General features: G+C 43.2%; 1 protein-coding gene and 1 long non-coding RNA gene across 2 annotated transcripts in view; both read left to right on the top strand.

Annotated features, from left to right (window-relative positions):
- Window positions 1-21,381, top strand: part of IGFL4 (IGF like family member 4) — a 34,258-nt gene extending 12,877 nt beyond the window's left edge. The window contains 5 exon segments of the mRNA XM_077980458.1: window positions 20,067-20,140; window positions 20,143-20,217; window positions 20,592-20,642; window positions 20,744-20,999; window positions 21,221-21,381. Of these exon segments, the coding sequence (XP_077836584.1) occupies window positions 20,067-20,140; window positions 20,143-20,217; window positions 20,592-20,642; window positions 20,744-20,999; window positions 21,221-21,269 (505 nt within the window). The 3' untranslated portion in view covers window positions 21,270-21,381.
- LOC144337198 (uncharacterized) lies at window positions 1,384-5,453 on the top strand. Its single transcript, XR_013409936.1, has 3 exons — window positions 1,384-1,456; window positions 2,401-3,190; window positions 5,355-5,453. It is a non-coding gene; the product is annotated as an uncharacterized LOC144337198 (long non-coding RNA).
- Window positions 21,382-23,711: the final 2,330 nt, after the last annotated feature.

The following is a 23,711-nucleotide window of genomic DNA, read 5'->3' as shown; positions in this document are numbered from 1 at the left end:
CATTTATCACACCACGGAAAAAAGGAAATCAGTATATCTAAGAGACATCTGCACCTCCATGTTTACTGCAGCACTATTCACAATAACCAAGATATGGAATCAACCTAGGTGTCCAACAGCAGATGAATGAATAAAGAAAATGTGGTATATAATCCCAGCACTTTGGGGGGCTGAGGCAGATGGATCACTCCAGGCCAAGAGTTCCAGACCATCTTGGCCAACATGGTAAAACCTCAGCTCTACTAAAAATACAGAAATTAGCTGGGCGTGGTGGCAGATGCCTGTAATCCCAGCTACTCAGGAGGCTGAGGCAGGAGAATTGCTTGAACCTGGGAGGTGGAGGTTGCAGTAAGCCGAGATGAGGTCACTGCACTTCAGCCTGGGCAATACAGTGAGACTCTGTCTCAAACAAAACAAAAAGCAAAACACATCATTTAAATCAGAACCAAGTGAAGTAACACAAACACCCTGGCTATATTGCAGTGTAAGTAACTAATATTCCCCACTTCAAATAATTGTTTTTATTAACCAACCCCAATTATACAACTTGCCTATCCCCAATTATACAGACATGTTGCATAAGGGGTACAGAAACAGATGGGCCTCCCTTGGCATGTTTACCGTCTGTGCATACTTTCCACTGAGGGTTCCTCCCCTTTTTGTTCTGTTTTTTTGTTTTTTGTTTTTTGTTTTTTTTTCCTGACTTCTCCCAAAGCTTTTCAACTCCCACTACTTTCAGCCCTGGGATGTTTGCTGATACAGAGTAGCAAGCATTTCCAAGAAAAACAAGAGATAACATATAAACACCTTTAGAATTCTAGGGAATAAAACATGTAATGTACATTTTAAGTATGTATTAATAGTTTTTGATGTTTGTTTTTTGGGTTTTTTTTTTTTTTTTTTTTTTTTTTTTTTTGAGACGGAGTCTCACTCTGTCACCCAGGCTGGAGTGCAGTGGCGTGATCTCGGCTCACTGCAAGCTCTGCTTCCCAGTTCACGCCATTCTCTTGCCTCAGCCTCCCAAGTAGCTGAGACTACAGGCGCCCACCACCACCCCCGGCTAATTTGTTGTACTTTTAGTAGAGACGGGGTTTCACCGTGTTAGCCAGGATGGTCTCGATCTCTGCCTGCCTCGGCGTCCCAAAGTGGTGGGATTACAGGCATGAGCCACCATGCCTGGCCGTATTAATAGTTTTGATGTCTGCAAAGCAATTGATATTTCTGCCTTTTTTTTTTTTTATAGAGTTTTGCTGTTGTCGCCCAGGCTGGAGTGCAATGGTGCGATCTCAACTCACTGCAAACTCTGCCTCCCAGGTTCAAGCGATTCTCCTGCCTCAGCCTCCTGTGTAGCTGGAATTACAGGCGCTCACCACCACACCCGGCTAATTTTTTGTATTATTAGTAGAGACAGGGTTTCACCATGTTAGCCAGGCTGGTCTTGAATGCCTGACCTGAGGTGATCCACCCGCCTTGGCCTCCCAAAGTGCTGGGATTACAAGTGTGAGCCACCATGCACAGCCAATACACATATTCTTTGCTATTTCCCGCAAAACCTTGTTAAGAAGCAGGAGGTAGGTGGCACTTATGCAATTTAGTCCTCCGATCCCTGCAAATGGAAACCAGGGCAAGATGTCGACAGTAACCCACGGTTGCTCTCAGCCATTTAATCCAGCCCTTAGTCCTTCAACTGTCCTCAAACCCTCCTGCCTATTTTCAGCTTTTTCCCAGTGGAAGGAAGGAGTGGGGGAGCAGGAAACAATGTAACCCTCTTTGTAAGAGTGTGAATGAATTTCAAGTATGCTAAACACCTCAGTCTTCTAGCTTAATTAGAACACATAGAAAAGGGGCATTTTCAGGACATTTAACACTTGCAGCATAATAACCCATCTGGAGAGTGCCACTGCGTGTCCTTGCGGCTGGTGTGCCCAGCAGGTCTTTCCCCAGCCCTGGCTGTCTGATGCACACCCTCCCTCCAGTCCCCTGCAGTGCTCTTGGCTCATGGGGTCAACTGCCCAGTACAGGGCACAGAGCCAGTGTTGCTTCGGGTGAATTCAGAACAGCCTGGGATTATACATCTCAGCTGATAAAGGAATAACAACAAAGGCAGAAATAAACTCACTTTCTGTCACAATAAAATTATGTTAGGAGATGCAAAAGTAAGGGTAGAAGCCTGGGAAATATCGATAGTATATTGCAGGAGGGAGGTTAAGATTGTAGATTTGTGGATACCACTGCACAACTACTTGGGTTCAAATCCCAGGTCTGTCATTTGAGTGTCTACTATGTCAGCCATTAGTGTTTTAAAAGATGGTTTTCTTTCTGCCACTTAAGGGTAGCCAGGAATGAAAAAAATGTAAATACATACATATATATACATACATATATATATCCTGACCTCAGGTGATCCACCGGCCTCGGCCTCCCAAAGTGCTGGAACTACAGACTTCGGCCACCATGCCTGGCCAATAAAATACATTATTTGAAACAAAAGGAAAAGAAAAGAAAAGAAAATACTAAAGGAAATACTTCATTCAGAAGACAAAGTAACCCATCCAGAAACATGGCCAAGCATGATAGAATGGAGAACAAACAAAACGCAAAGATAAATATATGGATAGATATAAAGAATATTGACTGCAGGCTGGATGCAGTGGCTCATGCCTATAATCTCAGCACTTTGGGAGACCAAGGTGGGAGGTTTGATTAAGGCCGGGAGTTTGAGACCAGCCTGGGAACCACAGGGAGATGATGTCTCTACAAAAAAAAAAAAAAAGATAGTCAGGTATGGTGGTGCACACATATAGTCCCAGCTACTTTGTAGGCTGAGGTGGGGAACTGCTTGAGCCCAGGAGGTCAAGGCTGCAGTGATCCCTGATCATGCCACTACACTCCAGCCTTCCAGACTGTCTCAAAATAAAGAATATTGACTATTGACATGATTTGGCTCCGTGTCCCTACCCAAATCTCTTCTCAAATTGTAATTCCCATGTGTCAGAGGAAAGACCTGGTGGGAGGTGATTGGATCATGGGGGCAGATTTTCTCCATGCTGCTCTTGTGATAGTGAGTGAGTTATCACGAGATCTAATGGTTTAAAAGTGTGGCACTTCCCCCTTCACTGTCTCTCCTGCTGCCATGTAAAACGTGCCTTGTTTCCCCTTTGCCTTCCGCCATAATTGTAAGTTTCCTGAGGCTTCCCCAGCCATGCAGAACTGTGAGTCAATTAAACCTCTTTTCTTTTTTTTTTTTTTTTTTTTTGAGACGGAATCTCACTCTGTTTTCCAGGCTGGAGTGCAGTGGCGCACTCTAGGCTCACTGCAAGCTCCACCTCCCGGGTTCACGCCATTCTCCTGCCTCAGCCTCCCAAGTAGCTGGGACTACAGGCGCCTGCCACCACACCCAGCTAATTTTTGTGTTTTTAGTAGAGACAGGGTTTCACCTTGTTAGCCAGGATGGTCTCAATCTCCTGACTTTGTGATCCGCCCACCTCAGCCTCCCAAAGTGCTGGGATTACAGGCGTGAGCCACTATGCCCGGCTAAACCTCTTTTCTTTATAAATTACCACTTCACAGTAGTTCTTTATAGCAGTGTGAACATGGACTAATAAAACTGTGTTACAGCCTGATGGCTTTTCCTGCCCACTGCCCAGAAAAGCCAGTGCAGTAAGAACAGCAGGTCTTACAGCAAAGAAGGAATTTTATAATCACAGGGCCTGCCAAATGGAAGGACTGGAGGTATTTCTCAAATTCACTGTCCCAAGAATTTGGAGACTAGAGTTTTTACAGACAGTTTGGCAGGCAGAAGGCTGGGAGATGGGAAATGCTGAATGACTGGGCTGGTGATGAAATCACAGGGGTGTGGAAACTGCCTTTGTGCACTGAGTCAGTTCCTGCTAAGGGCCAACCAGTCCAGGTGGTGTCAGTTGTTCCCCAAAATGCAAACCTGAAAAATATCTCAAAGACCAATCTTGGATTTTACAATAGCAGTGTTATCTATAGGGGCAATTGGGGAAGTTATCAACCTGGGCAAAACAGTGAAACTCTGTCTTAAAAAGTAAGAGAAAGAGAGAGAGGGAGAAAGAAAGAGGGAGGGAGGGTGGGAGGGAGGAAGGAAGGAAGGAAGGAAGGAAGGGAGGGAGGGAGGGAGGGAGGGAGGGAGGAAGGGAGGGAGGGAGGGAGGGAGGGAGGGAGGGAGGGAGGGAGGAAGGAAGGAAGGAAGGAAGGAAGGAAGGAAGGAAGGAAGGAAGGAAAGAAGGGAGGGAGGGAGGGAAGGAAGGAAGGAAGGAGAGAGAAAAGAGAGCAGCTCTCTTTCTAGTGAGAGAGAGGGGCTTCTGAAAGGAAAGACCAGCTGGTGGGTAGTGCGCCAGATTTTATAGGCCGACTTGAGAAGGCGGTGTGTCATGTACATAGGGCCCACAGATTGCTTCAATCAGTTATGATATTTACATTGTGCACAGGGAAGACTGACCACCCCACCCTAATCTTATTATGCAAATGGGCTTCCCTGTTGGCCAGCACCATCTTGTCTGCTCCTTACTACACACATGGCTGGCAAAGAGAAGGAAGATGGAGCCGCCATCTTGAACATGATTGGCACAACTGCCAGCATCTAGGACTGCAGCCTGACTTTTCAGGCTGACCTTTCTTAGGAAGGAAAATGATTTGGGGCTGATTTTCATTAAAAGGAAAACCTTACTGAGGACTTCCATACCCTCACTCTCTGCCTGAGTCATTTCTTTTTAACTCCTATGTCAGAGTTATAGGATATAGATACGGACACATATCATTCTACATTTGTCACATATCATAGGATGTACAACACCAGGCCAGGAGTAAATCCTAATCTAAACTATAGACTTTAAGTGATAATGATGTGTAAATGCAGATTCAATAATTGGAACAAATGTACCACTTTGGTGCAGAGATACTGATAATGAGATGCATGAGTGTGTGAGGGTAGGGGTATTTGGGAAATCTCTGTACCTTCTGCTCTATTTTGCTGTGGACCCAAAACTATTCTTTTCTTTCTTTTCTTTTCTTTTTTTTTTTTTTTTTTTTTTTTTTTTTTTTTTTTTTTTTTGAGACAGGATCTCACTCTGTCGCACAGGCTGGAGTGCAATGGTGTGATCTTGGCTCACTGCAACCTCCTCCTCCCAGGTTCAAGCGATCCTTCTGCCTCAGCCTCCTAAGTAGCTGGGACTACAGGCCTGCACCACCATTCCTGGCTAATTTTGTATTTTTAGTAGAGACCAGGCTTGTTGACCTGGTCACCATGTTGACCAGGCTTGTCTCCAACTCCTAATCTCAAGTGATCCACCCGCCTCGGCCTCCCCAAGTGCTGAGATTACAGGCGTGAGCCACAGCACCCAGCCCCTAAAACTGCTGTAAAAAATAAAGAATATAAAATTCTCTGGACAAAGTGGAATCATGCTAGAAACCTATTACAAAAAAAGATACCTAGGAAATTTCAAAGTTTTGGAAATGAAGTAATTTACTTATAAAATGACCCCTGTGCCAAAAAAGAAATGATGGAAATTAGAAAGCCAATTAAACTAAATCATGGTGAATATACACCAGAATACAACCTGTGTGATACAACTAAAAGAGGAGCATAGAGGGAAATATACAGTCTTAAATGCACATATGGACTTACCTCGTAGTGGTTTCAGTTCATGACATTTTACCAGAATTTCCCTTTACAAGTTGTGCTATTTTTTGATGAAAGTTTTCTCCTTTTTTGGGGGGGGGTTTACCCCAGTCCCATGAAAATATTTACTATTCGAGGGAGTATTATTTCAATGTCAGGGCATCAGAGTTTGAACATATATGCACATCACTTTTCTTGTCAGAAGAGTTTATTGTCAGAAACTATCATAAATAAAGCAAATTTGAATTTTGGACGGTGGATGGATAAACCAAGATCTTTTCTTTCAAAAACAAATGCAATGAGAGAGATAAAGAGGTAATGGTTTTAATGACGGTTCAGTCTTTTGAGCATATGTGCTATTTCCATGTGTTTAGAAATGCCTTGGCTGGGCACAGTAGCTCACGCAGTTTAGGAGGCTGAGGCCAGCGGATTGCTTAAGCCCAGGAGTTTGAGACCAGCCTGGGAAACATGCCAAAACCCCATCTCTACAAAACGTACCAAAGTTAGCTGAATGTGGTGGTGCATGTCTGTAGTCCCAGTTACTGGGGAGGCTGAGGTGGCAGGATCGGTTGATCCTGGGAGGCGGAGGTTGCAGTGAGCTGAGATCGCACCACTGCACTCCAGCCTGGGTGACAGAGACATTGTCTCAACAACAACAACAAAGAAATGTCTTCATGTTTACCAATTATTTTCTTCTAAAGATATTTACATTGATCCAACTTTATTTTTAAGAGCAGTTTAAGTATAAGATGCATAAACCCAAAAAGTTGGAAAATATATTTGAAAATTCTACCAAATCTGATTTGGTATACTTGAGAGAGAGACATGAAGCCAAACTACAGGAAGGCAAGTGACTTTCTTCCTTATATGTTTAAAAACAATTTGCACATCTATGAATTTGTGAAAACCTCCCACGTCAGGAGGCTCTTGTCAAGTCAAAGTTCCCCTGCTTTTTATAATTTGTCTACACCAATGACAATGACAAAAACCACTCACCTATTCCCCATAAAGATGCATGGCAAGATCTAATGCTATTATTTCTTTCTAAGCCAGTATCTACGCATTCAGTATTTCTTTCAACCAACCAAGACGGACTGAACTACATCTGGCCTTTTCCACATATGGCTGAAATTAAATAAAATCCAATGTAGTAAAATACAATGGTGAGATTAAACATAACATTGTTACAAATAGTAAGTCCTACTTGCAAAATAATCCTATTTTCAAAAACAGCTCCTCAAATCTTTGGAGTGATGTGTTTCATAGATGTTGGAAATTTATCAACAGTGAGCTCTTCAAATGTTTTTCTACATAGATCATTACCAAGACCACCTCTCAAATTTGACCCTCCTGTGAGGACAATTATCTTAAGATTTTGAGAAGCCCCATTGTTTGACAGGGAGGGCCTAGGAGACATGCCCTTAAGATAGTTGGATTTAATTTTGTTTTGGCTGAGAGACTATGACACATAAACTTGGATTTATCTCAGAGCTTTAAAAAAACACACGCACAAGGCAAAACAAACCAACAATCTCACCTTGGATTTGACCTTTCCCAAGAGGCTTTTTAAAATTTGAGATCTTGCCACTTGGAGAGACAGGAATTACAAACTCTTTCATTCTTGAACCCAGCGTATCCTGGTACTTCTTTATATGTCCTCTAAAATTTGCTCAAAAGCTGGATATTTTCTCTATTTTTTATACCTTATATCTCTGTTCTGATTGTGGTGGCTGAAAGAAAGCAATTGTTACACATGTTATTCTGCCTAGCAGTATCCTTAGCCAAATCCATAGGTTCATTAGGAATATTTACTATTTTCAATGTTACCACAAGTGTCATTGTTACCAAAAATTCTGCTAGTATATAATAAGAAATGCATTTTTTCTCAGATTCTAATGACAATTTCTCCCATCCTCCCAGCTTTCACCAAGAGCCAATTGAGACCCTTCCAGCCTTCATGAACTTTCTTCACCAGGATCTTCTGGTGTCTGACTACCACCCAGACCCAAGCTAAAACCACACGTCTGAGGTCTGTTTGTTATAGCAGCACCTCATGGCCACATACCAATTTCTATGCTAATGATATATTGCCTCATTAGAAACCACTGCAAATGCAGTGGCATAAACAACTATTTTGCTATTTTCATGGATTTCTTGGGTCAGGAGTTTGGACAGGGCACAGTAGAAATGATGTGTTTCTGCTCCGTTATTCCTGGGGCCTCCACTGGAAAGAAGTGAAGGCTGAAAGTGGCTGTGATTAGTGAAAATGAGGAACTAAGTCTTAAATTTTCTTTAATTTGAACTAATCTAAATAGTCATATGTGCCTAGTGGCTTTGATACTGGACAGCACAGTTCTAGAAAATAACAACGCTGCTGCTTTAGGACAGACCCTCGGGATTCCTGATCATGCCCCAAGGTTCTCCAATATCTCCTCATCTGGAAAACATTTCTGAAATATGACCTGAGGTCAGCAGGTTCTGGGAGAGCTCTGGGTTCCAGAAACGCCGTCTTGGTTCCAGTCTCTCTGGATCCTCCCAGGTTTGTTATTTCCAAGCTGCAACTGACCCTGTCACAGATGATCCGAGCAGTGAGGATCACCTGGTTCAGACCTCACACCCTCCAAGGGTTACTATTATCCTTCTCTGAATGAGATAAATACTGCCATTGCAGAAAGATCCCAGTGGGCTGGGGCAGAGTCCATTCTATGACCATATGCTTGTCTCATTGCCACTCAGCTCTCCCTGCAGGGCACCACTAATTCATAATTCTGCAAATCCTTTAAACAACTCCAAAACATTACGTGTATTTTTGTGCTAATTACATCAATTGTTTAAATGTGGGCATTTAAAATAAACCATGATTTTAGTAACCCTGGTTTGCCTTTCTTTATTTTTCAATACAGAGGAGCCTCAGAAAATGGAAGAGAGGCCCTGGGTGCAGCTTTTGGACAGATCTGGGTTCCCAACTCATGCCTGTGTGAAGTAGACCAAATTGCACTGCGTCTTCCAGCCTTTACCTCCTCCCCTTCAGAATATACGCCGTGACTGCTCGTCATACAGCTGAGGCTTCCTTCTGTGTGCCATTTCTGCCATGATGAATGGGTCTGGGTGTTGGTCTAAGTGATGAGTGGGTAGCTCTGCCAATTGGACTAACCCTTGGGCAAACTAAAGCAAGACTTATATTTCTACTACCTGGGATGGGTCCATCCCTTCAAACAGTTGTGCCTGGTGGTGGGATATGATAACTTATGGCAATTTTGCAGAGCACAATGGTGTAATGAAACCAGTTTACCCTGATGAACATGCAGATGCCAGCTGCCGCCCACTCTGCTAAGCTGAGATTTCAGCCTCCTACATACCTTGATGGGACAACTACTCCCTGTGCATAGGATCTAATATAATAAACATGAGGGAGGCTCAGCTCTTCTCACCATTAAGGAAATCATACTTGCAATATCAGAACAATCAAAACCTTGAGTGGGATGAGAAATTCACCCTGTCAAACACATAGGCAAATATAAATGGAAGTTAAAGATGGCAGAAATGACCAGGCATGGTGGCTCACACCTGTAATCCCAGCACTTTGGGAAGCCAAGGCAGACGGGTCACCTGAGGTCAAGAGTTCGAGACCCAGCCTGGCCAGCAGGGTGAAACCTCATCTCTACTAAAAATACAAAAGTTAGCCAGGTGTGGGAGCGGGTGCCTGTAATCCCAGCTAGTCAGGAAGCTGAGGCAAGAGAATCGCTTGAACCTGGGAGACAGAGGTTGCAGTGAGCCAAGATTGAGCCACTGCACTCCAGCCTGGGTGACAGAGCGAGACTCTGGCTCAAAAAGAAAGATAGACAAAAAGGAAGGAAGGAAGGAGGGAAGGAAGGAAGGAAGGAAGGAAGGAAAGAAAGAAAGAAAGAAACTGGTTAAAACCCAACAAAACCAAGATGGCAATGAGAGTGACCTCTGGTCATTGTCACTGCTACACTCCCACAAGCGCCATGAGAGATTACAAATGCCACAACAAAGTCAGGAGAGTTATAGGTGACTCTCCTATGTGGTCTAAATAGGAGAGGCATAAATTATCCTCCCCTTGTTCAGCATATAATCAAGAAATAACCATAAAAGGGGGCAATCAGAGGCCCCCAGGGCTGCTCTGTCTGGTAGCCATTCTTTATTCCTTTACTTTCCTAAAAAACTTGCTTTCACTTTACTCTATGGATTCACCTCCAATTCTTTATGCAGGAGATCCAAAAACCCTCTCTTGGGGTCTGCATCAGGACCTCTTTTCAGAACACCTCTTCCCTGAGCCCCAGTTCCCTCAGAGTAATGGGAGGAGGTGCAGGTAATGCTGACACAATAAGTTGCATTACAGGAAATGAGTCTCAAAGTTAGGAAATTCCAATATTTCATAATGTAAGATTATTATTTTATTTCCTTGTTTAAGTAAGCCTCCCTGCACTTTGTCCTGAAGGAAGAGAGTATCCTTTTTATACAGGACAGTAAACACCTATTCTTTGCTCTAAAGGGAAACCTAACCTCTATCTTCCAAGGTGGTTCACTACACAAACATCCTTGGAAAGAGAGTTGAACAAAAAGACAGTCAATGCCTCACTGCCAGGCTGGCAAAAATGCAAGAGATCCATGGAGAATTGTCTCTGACACCAACAAACCAATATTTTTTAAAATATAAATAAACACATGAGCAAGGTGATACTAGTGTGCAGGAAAACACTACCTTGCTGCAATGGTGACTGTGATAGTCCTGGGTGTCTGGGAAGACACGCCAGGATCACAGAGTGGGGCCTGGTTTCAGAAGAATGCAAATCTGGTCACGAGTTTCACTGCTCAAAATTGTTGAAAAACCCCACACCACCTCTAGGATGAAACCCAGGCTCCCCAGCTCATCCCACAAGGCTCTTCACTACCTGGGCCTGCCTTCCCCTCCAGCACCTTCTCCATCTACAACCACAGCCTCCCTTTTTCATCCAGCCCAACACAGTCACTCCTTGCAACACCCCAAACAGCCTTCACAACGTGACTCATCCACCAGCACCTCCTTGAAGCCCTCCTCCCAGCAACTCTTAGTTCCCTTCTGTGGGAAGCATCTTCCCACCCTGCTTCCAACTTCCGTCACTGATAGAAAATTAAGGATGCACTCTCTGTGTCCCCATAGGACTCCTCATGCTCACCTCTGTCTTTGTCTTATCCTGCCATTGGTGAGTCTCCTGGGTATTTGCCCAAGCCCGAATTCTCCCTAAATTATCAAAGACAGGAGTGCAGAGAATAAAACTTCCAGTACATGGTTTTTAAAAATTGAAAATAAAGTCTCCTTCCCTTCCTTTTACCTCACCCCTCATTTTCACTCCTCAGAGATCAGTGATCTTACCAGTTCCTGGCTTCAGTACCTTTGGGGTTTCCTGTATACTCTCATAATTCTCTCTCGTGACTTTAGGAACCCAGGTACACCATTACCAGTTGTGGAATTTTAAAATTTACTTAATCTCTCTGGGCTACAGTTTCCTCTTTAAGCACAATGAAATGATGACTTATAAGCATCCAATAACGTAAATGTGTGTGTAAAGATCATGTAAACTGGGGACTCCACACACACCCCTTATCACGCCAAGTGAATCCACCTTGGGAAGTATGTTGGATAGAAAATTTTCAGAATGTAGAAATTTGCATTCTTTTTTTTTTTTTTTTTTTTTTTTTTGAGGCGGAGTCTCGCTCTATCGCCCAGGCTGGAGCACAATGGCTCAATCTTGGCTCACTGAAAGCTTCACCTCCTGGGTTCAAGTGATTCTCCTGCCTCAGCCTCCTGAGTAGCTGGTACTACAGGCGCCCGCCGCCACGCCCGACTAATTTTTGTATTTTTAGTAGAGACGGGGTTTCACTGCATTAGGCAGGATACTCTTGATCTCCTGACCTCGTGATCCGCCCACCTCAGCCTCCCAAAGTCTATTATTTTAATTGACAAAAATAATAATGTTCCTAGCCCAATTAATACTGCCAGCAGATATTATCACTGGCTACCACGCTGGGCAAAACTGTCTGGGAAGTGGTAAGGAAGATGAGAAATACTCTTCTAGCTTTTTATAGTTTTGGTTTTCTACATTTAAATCTTTAATCCATCTTAAGTTAATTTTTCCTTATGATGTAAAGAAGGGGTCCGGTTTCAGTTTTCTGCATATGGCTAGCCAGTTCTCCCACCACCACTTATTAAATAAGTAATTCTTTCTCCTTGGCTTATTTTTGTCAGGTTTGTCCAAGACCAGATGGTTGTAGGTGTGCAGTCTTATTTCTGAGTTTTCTATTTGGTTCCATTGGTCTGTGTGTCTTGTCTTTATTATTATTATAATTTTTTAAATTTTTATTTCCATAGGTTTTGAGGGAACTAGTGGTGTTTGGTTACAAGAATAAGCTCTTTAGCGTAATTTCTGAGATTTTGCTGTACCTATCACCCAAACAGTGTACATTGTACCCAATATGCAGTCTTTTTATATACTTTTATCTATTTTTCACCCTCCCATCCTTTCCCCAAGTCCCCAAATCCATCGTGTCATTCTTATGCCTTGGTGTCCTCATAGCTTAGCTCCCACTTATGAGTGAGAACATATAATGATATGATGTTTGGTTTTCCATTCCTCTGTTACTGCACTTAGAATAATGGTCTCCAGTTCCATCCAGGTTGCTGCAAATGCAAATGCCATTATTTCATTTCTTTTTATGACTGAGTAGCGTGTGTGTGTGTGTGTGTGTGTGTGTGTGTGTGTACCACTTTATCCACCATTTTCTTTATCCACTCATATATTGATCAGCATTTGAGCTGGTTTCATATTTTTGCAATTGCAAATTGCAAACTGTGCTGCTATAAACATGCACATGCAAGTATCTTTTTCGTATAATAAATTCTTTCCCGCCAGGTAGATACCCAGAAGTGGGATTAGTGGAACAAATTTACTTTTAGTTCTTTAGGGACTCTCCACACTGTTTTCCATAGTGGTTGTACTAGTTTACATTCCCACCAACAGTGAAAAAGTGTTTCCTTTTCACCACATCCATGTCAACATCTATTTTTTTTTTAATTTTTTTCATTATGGCTATTCTTGCAAGAGTTAAGTGGTATTGCTTTGTGATTTGGATTTGCATTTCCCTGATAATTAGTGATGTTGAGCATTTTTCATGTTTGTTGGCCACTTGTATATCTTTTGAGCATTGTCTATTCATTTCCTTAGCCTCTTTTTTGATGGAACTATTTATTTTGTCCTCACTGATTTGAGTTCCTTGTAGATTCTGGATATTAGTCCTTTGTCAGATGTATAGATTGTGAGGATTTTCTCCCACTCTGTGGGTTGTCTGCTTACTCTCCTGATTATTTCTTTTGCTGTGCAGAAACTTTTCAGTTTAATTAAGTCCCATCTATTTATCTTTGTTTTTGTTGCATTTGCTTTGGGTTCTTGGTCATGAAGTCTTTGCCTAAGCCAATGTCTAAAAGGTTTTTCCAGTGTTTTCTTCTAGAATTTTTATGGTTTCAGGTTTGATCCATCTTGAGTTGATTTTTGTATAGGGTGAGAGATGAGGATCCAGTTTCATTCTTCTACATGTGGCTTGCCAGTTATCCCAGCACCATTTGTTAAATAGGGTGTTCTTTCCCCCACTTTATGTTTTTGTTTGTTTTGTCAAAGATCAGTTGGCTGTAAGTATTTGACTTTATTTCTGAGTTCTCTTTTCTGTTCCATTGGTCCATATGTAAATCTTTATACAAGTACCATGCTGTTTTGGTGTTTATGGCCTTGCAGTATAGTTTGAAGTTGGGTAATGTAATGCCTCCAGATTCCTTCTTTTTGCTAGTCTTGCTTTGGCTATGCAGGCTCTTTTTTGGTTCTGTATGAATTTTAGGATTGTTATTTCTAGTTCTGTGAAGAATGATGGTGGTATTTTGAAGGGAATTGCATTGAATTTGTAGATTCCTTTTGGCAGTATGGTCATTTTAACAGTATTGATTCTACCCATCCATGAGCATGGGATGTGTTTCCATTTGTTTGTGTCGTCTATGATTTCTTTCAGCAATGTTTTTGTAGTTGTCCTTAAAGAGGTCTTTCACCTCCTTGGTTAAGTGTATTCCTAAGTTTGTTTGTTTTGTTTTTGTTTTTGTTTTGCAGCTACTGTAAAAGGGGTTGAATTCTTTATTTGATTCTTGGCTTGGTTGCTGTTGGTGTATCGCAGAGCTACTGGTTTGTGTACATTAATTTTGTATCCTGAAATGTTGCTGAATTCATTTACTAGGAGCTTTTTGGATGAGTCTTTAGGGTTTTCTAGGTATACGATCATGTTATCAGCAAACAGCAACAGTTTGATTTCTTCATTACCAATTTGAATGCCCTTTATTTCTTTCTCTTGTTTGATTGCTCTGGCTAGGACTCCCAGTACTATGTTGAAAAGAAGTGGTGAAAGTGGACATCCTTTCCTTGTTCCAGTTCTCAGGAGGAATGCTTTCAACTTTTCTCCGTTCAGTATAATGTTGGCTGTGGGTTTGTCACAGATGGCTTTTATTACCTTAGGGTATATCCTTTCTATGCTGATTTTGCTGAGGGTTTTAATCATAAAGCAATGCTAGATTTTGCCAAACACTTTTTCTGTATCTATTGAGATGATCATGTGATTTTTGTTTTTAATTCTGTTTATATGGTGTATCACATTTATTGACTTGTATATGTCAACCCATCCCTGTATCCCTGGTATAAAACCCACTTGATCATGGTGGATTATCTTTTTGATATGCTGTTGGATTCTGTTAGTATTTTGTTGAGGATTTTTGCATCTATGTTCATCAGGGATATTGGTCTGTAGTTTTCTTTTTTGTTAGGTCCTTTCCTGGTCTTGGTATTAGGGTAATACTGGTTTCACAGAATGATTTAGGGAGGATTCCCTCTTTGTCTTTTGGAATAGTGTCAATAGGATTGGTACCAATTATTCTTTGAATGTCTGATAGAATTCAGCTGTGAACCCGTCTGGTCCTGGACTTTTGTTTGTTGGTAACTTTTCAATTACCATTTCAGTCTCACTGCTTGTTATTGGTCTGTTCAGAGTTTCTATTTCCTCCTGATTTAATCTAGAGGGGTTGTATATTTCCAGGGATTTATCCATCTCCCCTAGGCTTTCTAGTTTCTGTGTATAAAGATGTTCATAGTAGCCTTGAATGATCTTTTGTATTTCTGTGGTATTGGTTGTAATATCTCCCGTTTCGTTTCTAATTGAGCTTATTTGGATCTTCTCTCTTCTTTTCTTGGTTAATCTTGTTAATGGCTTATCAATTTTATTTATCTTTTCAAAGAACCTGCTTTTTATTTCATTTATCTTTTGCATTTTTTTGTTTCTATTTCATTTAGTTCTCCTCTGATCTTGGTTATTTATTTTTTTCTATTGGGTTTGGGTTTGGTTTGTTCTTGTTTCTCTAGTTCCCTGAAGTGTGACCTTAGATTGTCTATTTGTGCTCTTTCAGACTTTTTTTTCTTTTTTCTTGAGACAGAGTTTCGCTTTTGTTTCCCAGGCTGGAGTGCAATGGTGCGATCTTGGCTCTCGGCAAACTCCGCCTCCCGGGTTCAAGCGATTCTCCTGCCTCAGTCTCCCAAGTAGCTGGGATTACAGGCACACACCACCACACCTGGTTAATTTTTGTATTTTTAGTAGAGATGGGGTTTCACCATGTTGGCCAGGCTCACACTTTTTTGATGTAGGTATTTAATGCTATTAACTTTCCTCTTAGCACTGCTTTTGCTGTATCCCAGAGCTTTTGACAGGTTATGTCACCATTATCATTCAGGTCAAAGAATTTTTTAATTTCCATCTTTATTTCATTGTTGACCCAATGATCATTCAGGAGCAGGTTATTTAATTTCCATGTATTTGCATGGTTTTAAAGATTCCTTTTGGAGTTGATTTCCAATTTTATTCCCCTGTGGTCTGAGAGAGTATTTGATATAATTTTGATTTTTTTTAATTTGTTGAGATATATTATACCTGTTTTGTGGCCTATCATATGGTCTAAGCTATTTCTGAATGTTCTCTGTGCTGATGAATAGAATGTATACCCTGCAGTCATTGCATAGAATGTTGTGTAAATATCTGTTAAGTCCATTTGTTCTAGGGTATAGCTTAAGTCCATTGTTTCTTTGTTGACTTTCTGCCTTGATGACCTGTATAGTGCTATCAATGGATTATTGAAGTCCCACACTATTATTGTGTTGCCGTCTATCTCATTATTTAGATCTAGTACTAATTGTTTTATAAATTTGGGAGCTCTAGTGTTAGGTGCATATATATTTAGAATTGTGATATTTCTTGTTAGACTAGTTCTTTTATCATTTTATAATATCCCTTTTTGTCTTTTTTAACTGCTGTTGCTTTGAAGTTTGTTTTGTCTAATATAAGAATAGCTACTCCTGCTCACTTTTGGTGTCCATTTGCATGGGATATCTTTTTCCACCCATTTACCTTAAGTTTATGTGAGTCGTTGTGTGTCAGATGAGTCACTTGAAGACAGCCACACACTTGGTTGGTGAGCTCTTATGCATTCTGCCGTTCTGTGTCTTTTAAATGGAGCATTTAGGCCACTTACATTAACATTAGTATTGAGATGTGAAGTACTATTCTGTTCATCATGTGTTCTTGTTTTTTGGTTGTTTTGTTTTGTTTCGTTTTGTTTTTTGAGACAAAGTATCACTCTGTCGCCCAGGCTGGAGTGCAGCCACACGGCTCACTGCAACTTCCACCTCCTGGGTGCAAGTGATTCTCCTGTCTCAGCCTCCTGAGTAGCTGGGATTACAGGTGCCTGCCACCACGCCCAGCTAATTTTTGTATTTTAGTAGAAACAGGGTTTCACCATGTTGGCCAGGCTGGTCTCAAACTCCTGACCTCAGGTGATCCACCCGCCTTGGGCTCCCAAAGTGCTGGGATTACAGGTGTGAGCTGCCATGCCCGGCCCATTGTGTTATTGTTTTATAGGTCCTGTAAGATTTATGCTTTAAGGAGATTCTATTTTAGTGTATTTTGAGGATTTGTTTCAAGATTTAGACCTCCTTTTGGCAGTTCTTGTAATGCTGGCTTGGTAGTGGTGAATTCTCTCAGCATTTGCCTGAAAAAGACTGTATCTTTCCTTCATTTGTGAGGCTTAGCTTCACTGGATACAAAATTCTTGGCTGATAATTGTTTTGATTAAGGAGACTAAAGATAGGACCTCGATCCCTTCTAATTTGTAGGGTTTCTGCTGAGAAATCTGCTATTAATCTGATAGGTTTTCCTTTATAGGTTACCTGATGCTTTTGCCTCACAGCTCTTAAGATTCTTTCCTTCATCTTTTCTTTAGGTAATCTGGTGACTATGCGCCTGGGTGATGATCTTTTTGTGATGAGTTTCCCAGGTGTCCTTTGAGCTTCTTGTATTTGAATGTCTAAATCTCTGGCAAGGTCAGGGAAGTTCTCCTCAATTATTCCCTCAAATATATTTTCAAAACTTTTAGATTTCTCTTCTTCCTCCAGACCACCAATTATTCTTAGGTTTGGACGTTTAACATAATCCCAAACTTCTAGGAGGCTTTGTTCATTTTTTAAAATTCTTCTTTCTTTGTCTTTGTTGGATTGGGTTAATTTGAAATCCTTGTCTTCAAGCTCTGAGGTTCTTTCTTCTACTTGTTTGATTCTATCGCTGAGAATTTCCAGTGCATTTTGCATTTCTCTAAGTGTGTCCCGGATTTCAAGAAGCTGTGACTGTTTTTTATTTATGATATCTATTTCACTGGAGATTTTTCCATTCATATCCTGTATCTTTTTTTATTTCTTTAAGTTGGACTTCACCTTTCTCTGGTGCCTCCTTGACTGGCTTAATAACAGATCTTCTGAATTCTTTTTCTGGCAATTCAGAGATTTCATCTTGGTTTGGATCCATTGCTGGTGAGCTAGTGTGACCTTTTGGGGGTGTTAAAGAAGGTTGTTTTATCATATTTAGCAGAACTGTTTTTCTATTCCCTTCTCATTTGGACAGACTATGTCAGAGGGAAGATCTGAGACTCAAGGGCTGCTCTGCAGATTCTTTTGTTGGAGAGGGATGCTCCTTTGATGTGGTCCTCTCCCCTTTCCCCTAGGGATGGGGCTTCCTGAGAACCAAACTACAGTGATTGTTATTTTTCTTCTGGATCTAGCCACTCAGTGGAGCTACAGGGCTCCGGGCTGGTACTGGGGAGCGTCTGTGAAGAGTCGCATAATGTGATCTGTCTTTAGGTCTCTCAACCATGGATACCAGCACCTACCCTGGTGGAGGTAGCAGGAGAGTGAAGTGGACTCTGTGAGGGTCCTCGGTTGTTGTTTTTTTTTTTTAAGTGCGCTGGTTTTGTGTTGGTTGGCCTCCAGCCAGGAGGTGGCACTTTTAAGAGCACATCAGCTGTGGTTGTATAGGGAGGATACAAACTTGCCCTAGGGTCACCTTTTAATAAGTATTCAGGTTTTTCAGGTGATGGGCAGAGCCATGGAGTGCCCAAGAGATTGTGTCCTTTATCTTCTGCTCCCAGGGCCGATAGAGAAACGCCATCAGGTGGGTGCAGCATTAGGCGTGTCTGAGCTCAGAATCTCCTTGGGGGGGACTTGCTGTGGCTGCTATAGCGGATGGGGGTGTGGTCCCCAGGACAATGGAGTTATGTTCCCAGGGGAATTATGGCTACCTCCCTATACCATGGAGCCACAGGCTGGATTCTCTACTCAGCAACAGGCATCCTGTTATTCTTGTTCAGTCATCTGGCCCTTCTGTTTCAGTGTCACCCTGTGCAAGGGACATGGTGCTGGCACCTGTGGCTACTCTTCCTTTCCCTGTCTGTGTAGGTAATAAAGTGTCTGAATCTAAAAAGAGCTTGCTTTTGTCACTAGCAGAATCAGACTCACCTCTTGCTTGACAGTGGGCTCCATGGGATTTTCTACATAGATAGTTCAATTATACAGAGATCAATTCTAGTAACCCGTTTGGGATTTTCCTCTTTAGTCACTCATACTCTTCATTGGGGACTTTCCCTTTCAAGCAGTCATAAATTCCTTGGTTGCTGGCTCCGAGTTATAATGCAGTATTCACACTACTTAACTTGGCAAACAGGAGTGTGGTCCTTACAGGTCTATTTCCTCAGCAGCTGTTCTGTGTAGGTGAGAGAATGTGTCCTTACAGGTGGGATTTCTGTTTGGAGGTGTGGGAAAGAAGGCATATTGATAAGTAGACAAACAGGCGTATCTATGCAAACACACAACTGCAGAAGTAGACGAGGAGAGCGAGTTTATTGCGTCAATCAATACCGAAGAATTGGACATCCAATTAAGAGAGGAGAGAGAGGCCAGGCACGATGGTTCACACTTGTAATCCCGGCACTTTTGGAGGCTGGGGCAGGTGGATTGCTTGAGCTCAGGACTCCGAGACCAGAACATTGTAGGACCCCAACTCTATGAAAAATACAAAAAGTTAGCCAGGCCAGGTGGTGCATACCTGTGGTCCCAGCTACTCAAGAGGCTGAGGTGGGAGGATGGCTTCAGCCTGGGGGGCAAAGGTTACAGTGAGCCAAGATAGCACCACTGTACTCCAGCCTGGGAGACAGAGAAATACCCTGTCTTTAAAAAAAAAAAAAAAAAAAAAAGAGAGAGAGAGAGAGAGAGAGGAGGGAGGAGGAAGAGACTCTTACACTAACAATGCACTTTTACAAAGCTCTAATACCTCTGCTTATCCCTCTTTCACCCTCCCACCCTTCTCACTGTGACACAGGGAAGAAACCAGTGGAAAATGGAGGGGCATGCTCTACTAATACCCCACATGTAATCCCATCACACAAATCACAGTGCTGGTGACAACAAAACAATAGCGACACACACGGGAGTATTTTCTTGGACAAGGCACTCTACAAACCAAAAAAAAAAAAAAAAGGTGCTGCTTTCCTATCTGTTCTATGAATCCCAGAGGTCCATCCTACCACCACCTATTTTTGTTGTTGTGCTCCCTGGCACAGTTTTGCAGCCTCTGTTCTTTTTCTAGATTATGCTGCAACTTCACAATTTCCCCTACGTGACTCTGAAAAATTATAGACAGTGCAGGTCTGGAGGTGGACTGAGACAGGGAGTAGAGGGACCCCTTGAAACTTCAGGGTGGAGGAATATGGGGAGTCTAGAGACAGCCGGCATTTGGTGAGTAGTTTGCTCTCAGATAAGCAAGAGTTAAGGAGTATCTTCCAAGCGGTTTTCCCTTGGGCAGTGTTCAAAAAGACACTCAGCAGAGTCAAAGCTTAAATAGGTTCCTGGGTAGCTTTTACCCTGATGATCTGAAGAGTTTGACTTCTTCAGATACACAGCAGCCATTGGAAGAAGTCCAGGAGCCTCTTACTAACGCTTTTGATTATCTCCTTGCCCTACAGCTCTTCATGCCTTGCTCTTCCCAAGAAGCCACTCCTTCTGCACACGTCCCTAAATGTCGGTAATATAAGCCCCTACGCAAGTCACTGATCCATTTCCACTGCTGCTGCCTCATCCGCTGCTCTGAAGTCTCAACCATGGTGCCCTCCTTTGGTAAGGAGACCCCAGCCCTAGGCTAAGCTCATCCCTAATGATATCGCATCCCTAATTATTTCTGAACTTCAAAGTTAATTCTCTCTTCCCTACTTAATTATTGGTGTCCCACCTCATAATCACCGCTATGTCATCAGTGACTGCATTGTAATCTGTCTCCTGAACTGCAAATCCCAGAAGCCTTTACTCTTCCCGGAGCCCTCCCTGCTTTTCCTCACCTGCCACCCCAGTCCCCAGGACCTGCACCCACAGCCAGTCCCAAATTGCACTGTGAGCTGTCACAGCAACCAAAGAAGCTCAGAGACATCATCCTGTGCCCCATGGTCAGGACCGAGTGACCTCAGAATCACTCTCCCTTCCCTTCTGCTTCTCAGCTGCCATCTTCATTTTTGGACTTCTGGGTTCAAACTCAGAAGGAGTCACAGGTGAGAACAGATGCAGTGAGGGAGGAGAGAACGGCACTAAGGTTGGTGGGGAGGTGGTCCTAGGCTGGTCCTTGCAGCCCATCCAGCCCTGACTCTTCCAGATCCTAGACTGTGGCTATGCCAGCCAGCACGCAGGTGTGGGGAGTTGATCTACAACCCCTTGGAGCAGTGCTGTGATGACGGTGTCATCCTAGACTTGAACCAGACCCGGCTCTGTGGCTCCAGCTGCACCTTCTGGCCCTGCTTCCAGCACTGCTGCCTGGAGTCTTTGGGCTCTCAGAACCAGACAGTTGTGAGGTTCAAGGTCCCAGGCATGCAGCCAGATTGCATGTCCTCTCCTATCACCAGTGTCTGTGCCCAGGTAAGGATCTGATTCCAGTCCAGGCTGTGGGAGGGGGGAGTAGCGAACGGAGTTTGGGTGTCCGTGTCCCACCCAGATGTGCAGTCTGTGCTGGGTTTCATACCTTCCCATCTCTGAGTAACCATGCAACCCTGTGTCTCTCCATGTCTCTGTTCCTTTCCCTCTGCTGCTACCACCCTCCCCCTTACTCCCCTTTCCACCTCCCCACCACCCTTCTGCAAGATTACCACCCAAAAAGCCCTCTGTCAAGATCTGACCTCATCTAGACTGTCCTGGGGTAGCAGAGTCACAGATCACTCTAGAATCTAATATTTGGTAATTATACTGCATTGATTTTATTGTTGTTGTTGTTGTTGTTGTTGTTGTTGTTGTTGAGACAGAGTCTCACTCTGTCCCCCAGGCTGGAGTGCAGTGGAGTGATCTCAGCTCACTGCAACCTCTGCCTCCAGGTTCAAGCAATTCTCCTGCCTCAGTCTCCTGAGTAGCTGGGATTACAGGCATGTGTCACCATGCCTGGCTAATTTTTGTATTTTTAGTACAAATGGGGTTTCACTGTGTTTGATGTTTTTAACTATAAATATTACTTATTAAACTTCTCTTACTCTGAAAGCAGAAAACACATGTGCTATGGTTTGAATGTATCCCCCAAAGTTCATGTAGTAGAAACTTAATCTCCAATGCAACAGTGTTGGGAGGTAAGACCCTTCAAAACTGATTGTGTCACGAGGCCTCTGCTCTCATACATGGATTAATGCTGTTATTGCAGGAGTGAGTTCATTATCACCGGAGTGAAATCCTTATAAAGGATGAGTTCAGGCTCCTTTCCCCTCTCATGCACATGGGTTCTCTTGTCTTTGTGCATTCTGCCATGGGGTGACACAGCAAGAAGGCCCTTGCCAGATGTGGACTCCTGGACCTTGGACTTCCCAGCCTCCAGAACCATAAGAAATACATCTCTGTTCTTTTTAGATTATCCAATCCACTTCTGTTATAGCATCAGAAAATGTACTAAGACAACATGTTTGCTGAAATTGCACTGGCTTATTTGTAGTTTTTTTTAAGTTACAAAACTAAGAACAAATTTTAATTTCTTAAAACTAAATGACTGGCAAGAGAGAAAGAATGAGCAGTTTCTATGCCATGAAGACCTTTGCCCTGGTCCTGCTGGTGGCCGTGCTGTGCATGGAGACAGCTCATGGTCTGCGCTGCTACAGGTGCTTGGCAGTCTTGGAAGGGAACTCCTGCCATGTGGTCATGGGCCTCTTCCAGGAGGGGATCTGTGTCTCCCAGAAAGTGAGGACCTTTCAGGAGATGAGGTCTCGCTTTGTTGGCATTTATCTTGCTTGATGTTCTGAGCTTCCTGGATCTGTGGTTTGGTGTCCGACATTAATTTGGGGAAAATCTCAGTCATTATTGTTTCAAACATTTCTTCCATTCCTTTCTCTATTTTTTTTCCTTCTGTTATTGTTATGAGATCTTTGGGGTGTCATCTTTCTGGCTGGAAACCCCTGTGGCTGCTGGCACTTTTGCCTGAGTTCTTGTCCTGCATCCAGGAAGAAAGGTACACAGACAGACAGAGTGTGAGCAAGACAAAGAGGAGCTCTATCAAGTGACAGAACGGCTCAGAAGAGACCCACAGAGGGTAGCTCCTCTCTGTGGGACAGGTCATCCCATCAAGTGTTCAGCCCTCAGCAGAAAGGAGGCCCTGGAATGGGTGGTTCATCTCTGTAGGGAGGTCGTCCCATCATCTCTGCAGCTCTCAGCAGACAGGAGGCCCTGGAGAGGGTAGCTCCTCTCTGTGGGGCAGGTCGTCCCATCAAGTGTTCAGCCCTCAGCAGAAAGGAGGCCCTGGAATGGGTGGTTCATCTCTGTAGGGAGGTCGTCCCATCATCTTTGCAGCTCTCAGCAGAGAGGAGGCTTCTCTCTGCAGGCAGGTCACCCTGACTGAGACTCAGCTCTCAGCAAAGAGGGTAGCTCCTCTCTGCAGCTGGTTGTCCCAACATCTGCAGCTCTCAGCAGACAGGAGGCCCTGGAGAGGGTAGCTCCTCTCTGCAGCTGTTCATCCCGTCATCTTCCCAGTCTCCGCAGAGAGGGTAGCTCCTCTTTTCACCTGGTCATTCAGTCATCTCTCCATCCTCTGCCCTCCTCTGGCTGGGCCCATAGGTTTTATGGACCTCCAGAGGGAGGAAGTGCATACCGATTGGCCCATGGGTGACCATGGGCACCCAGAAAAGGCACCACAAGTCCCCATTCCTGGCCTGGGAATCTGGCAGCCCAACCCCCAGCCATCAGGCCTTCAAGTACATCACAAAGCAGCTGGAACTACAGGCATGCACTACCATGCCCCGCTAATTTTTATATTTTTTTTGTAAAGAAAATGCATGGTTTTACCATGTTGCCCAGGCTGGTCTTGAGCTCCTGGGCTCAGGTGACCCACCCACCTCAGCTTCCCAAAGTGCTAGGATCACAGGTGTGAGCCACTGTGCCCGGCCATAAATTTCTATGTCCGATTAAAGCAAGATGTCTATCAGTCTATGTGTTTGTGCACATATGAGGAAGATCCATGTTTGGAAGGTGCTGTTTGATGGCATAAGGCAGAGCAGAGTGGTTCAGGACCAGCCATGTCAGAAAAACATATTTCGGCCGGGCACAGTGTCTCACACCTGTAATCCCAGCACTTTGGGAGGCCAAGGCAGGCGGATCACAAG

The sequence above is a fragment of the Macaca mulatta genome, chromosome 19, assembly GCF_049350105.2.
Source record: "Macaca mulatta isolate MMU2019108-1 chromosome 19, T2T-MMU8v2.0, whole genome shotgun sequence".
NCBI lineage: Eukaryota > Metazoa > Chordata > Mammalia > Primates > Cercopithecidae > Macaca > Macaca mulatta.
Note: the sequence above shows the minus strand (reverse complement) of the source record. Positions and strands in the feature narration are given on the sequence as shown.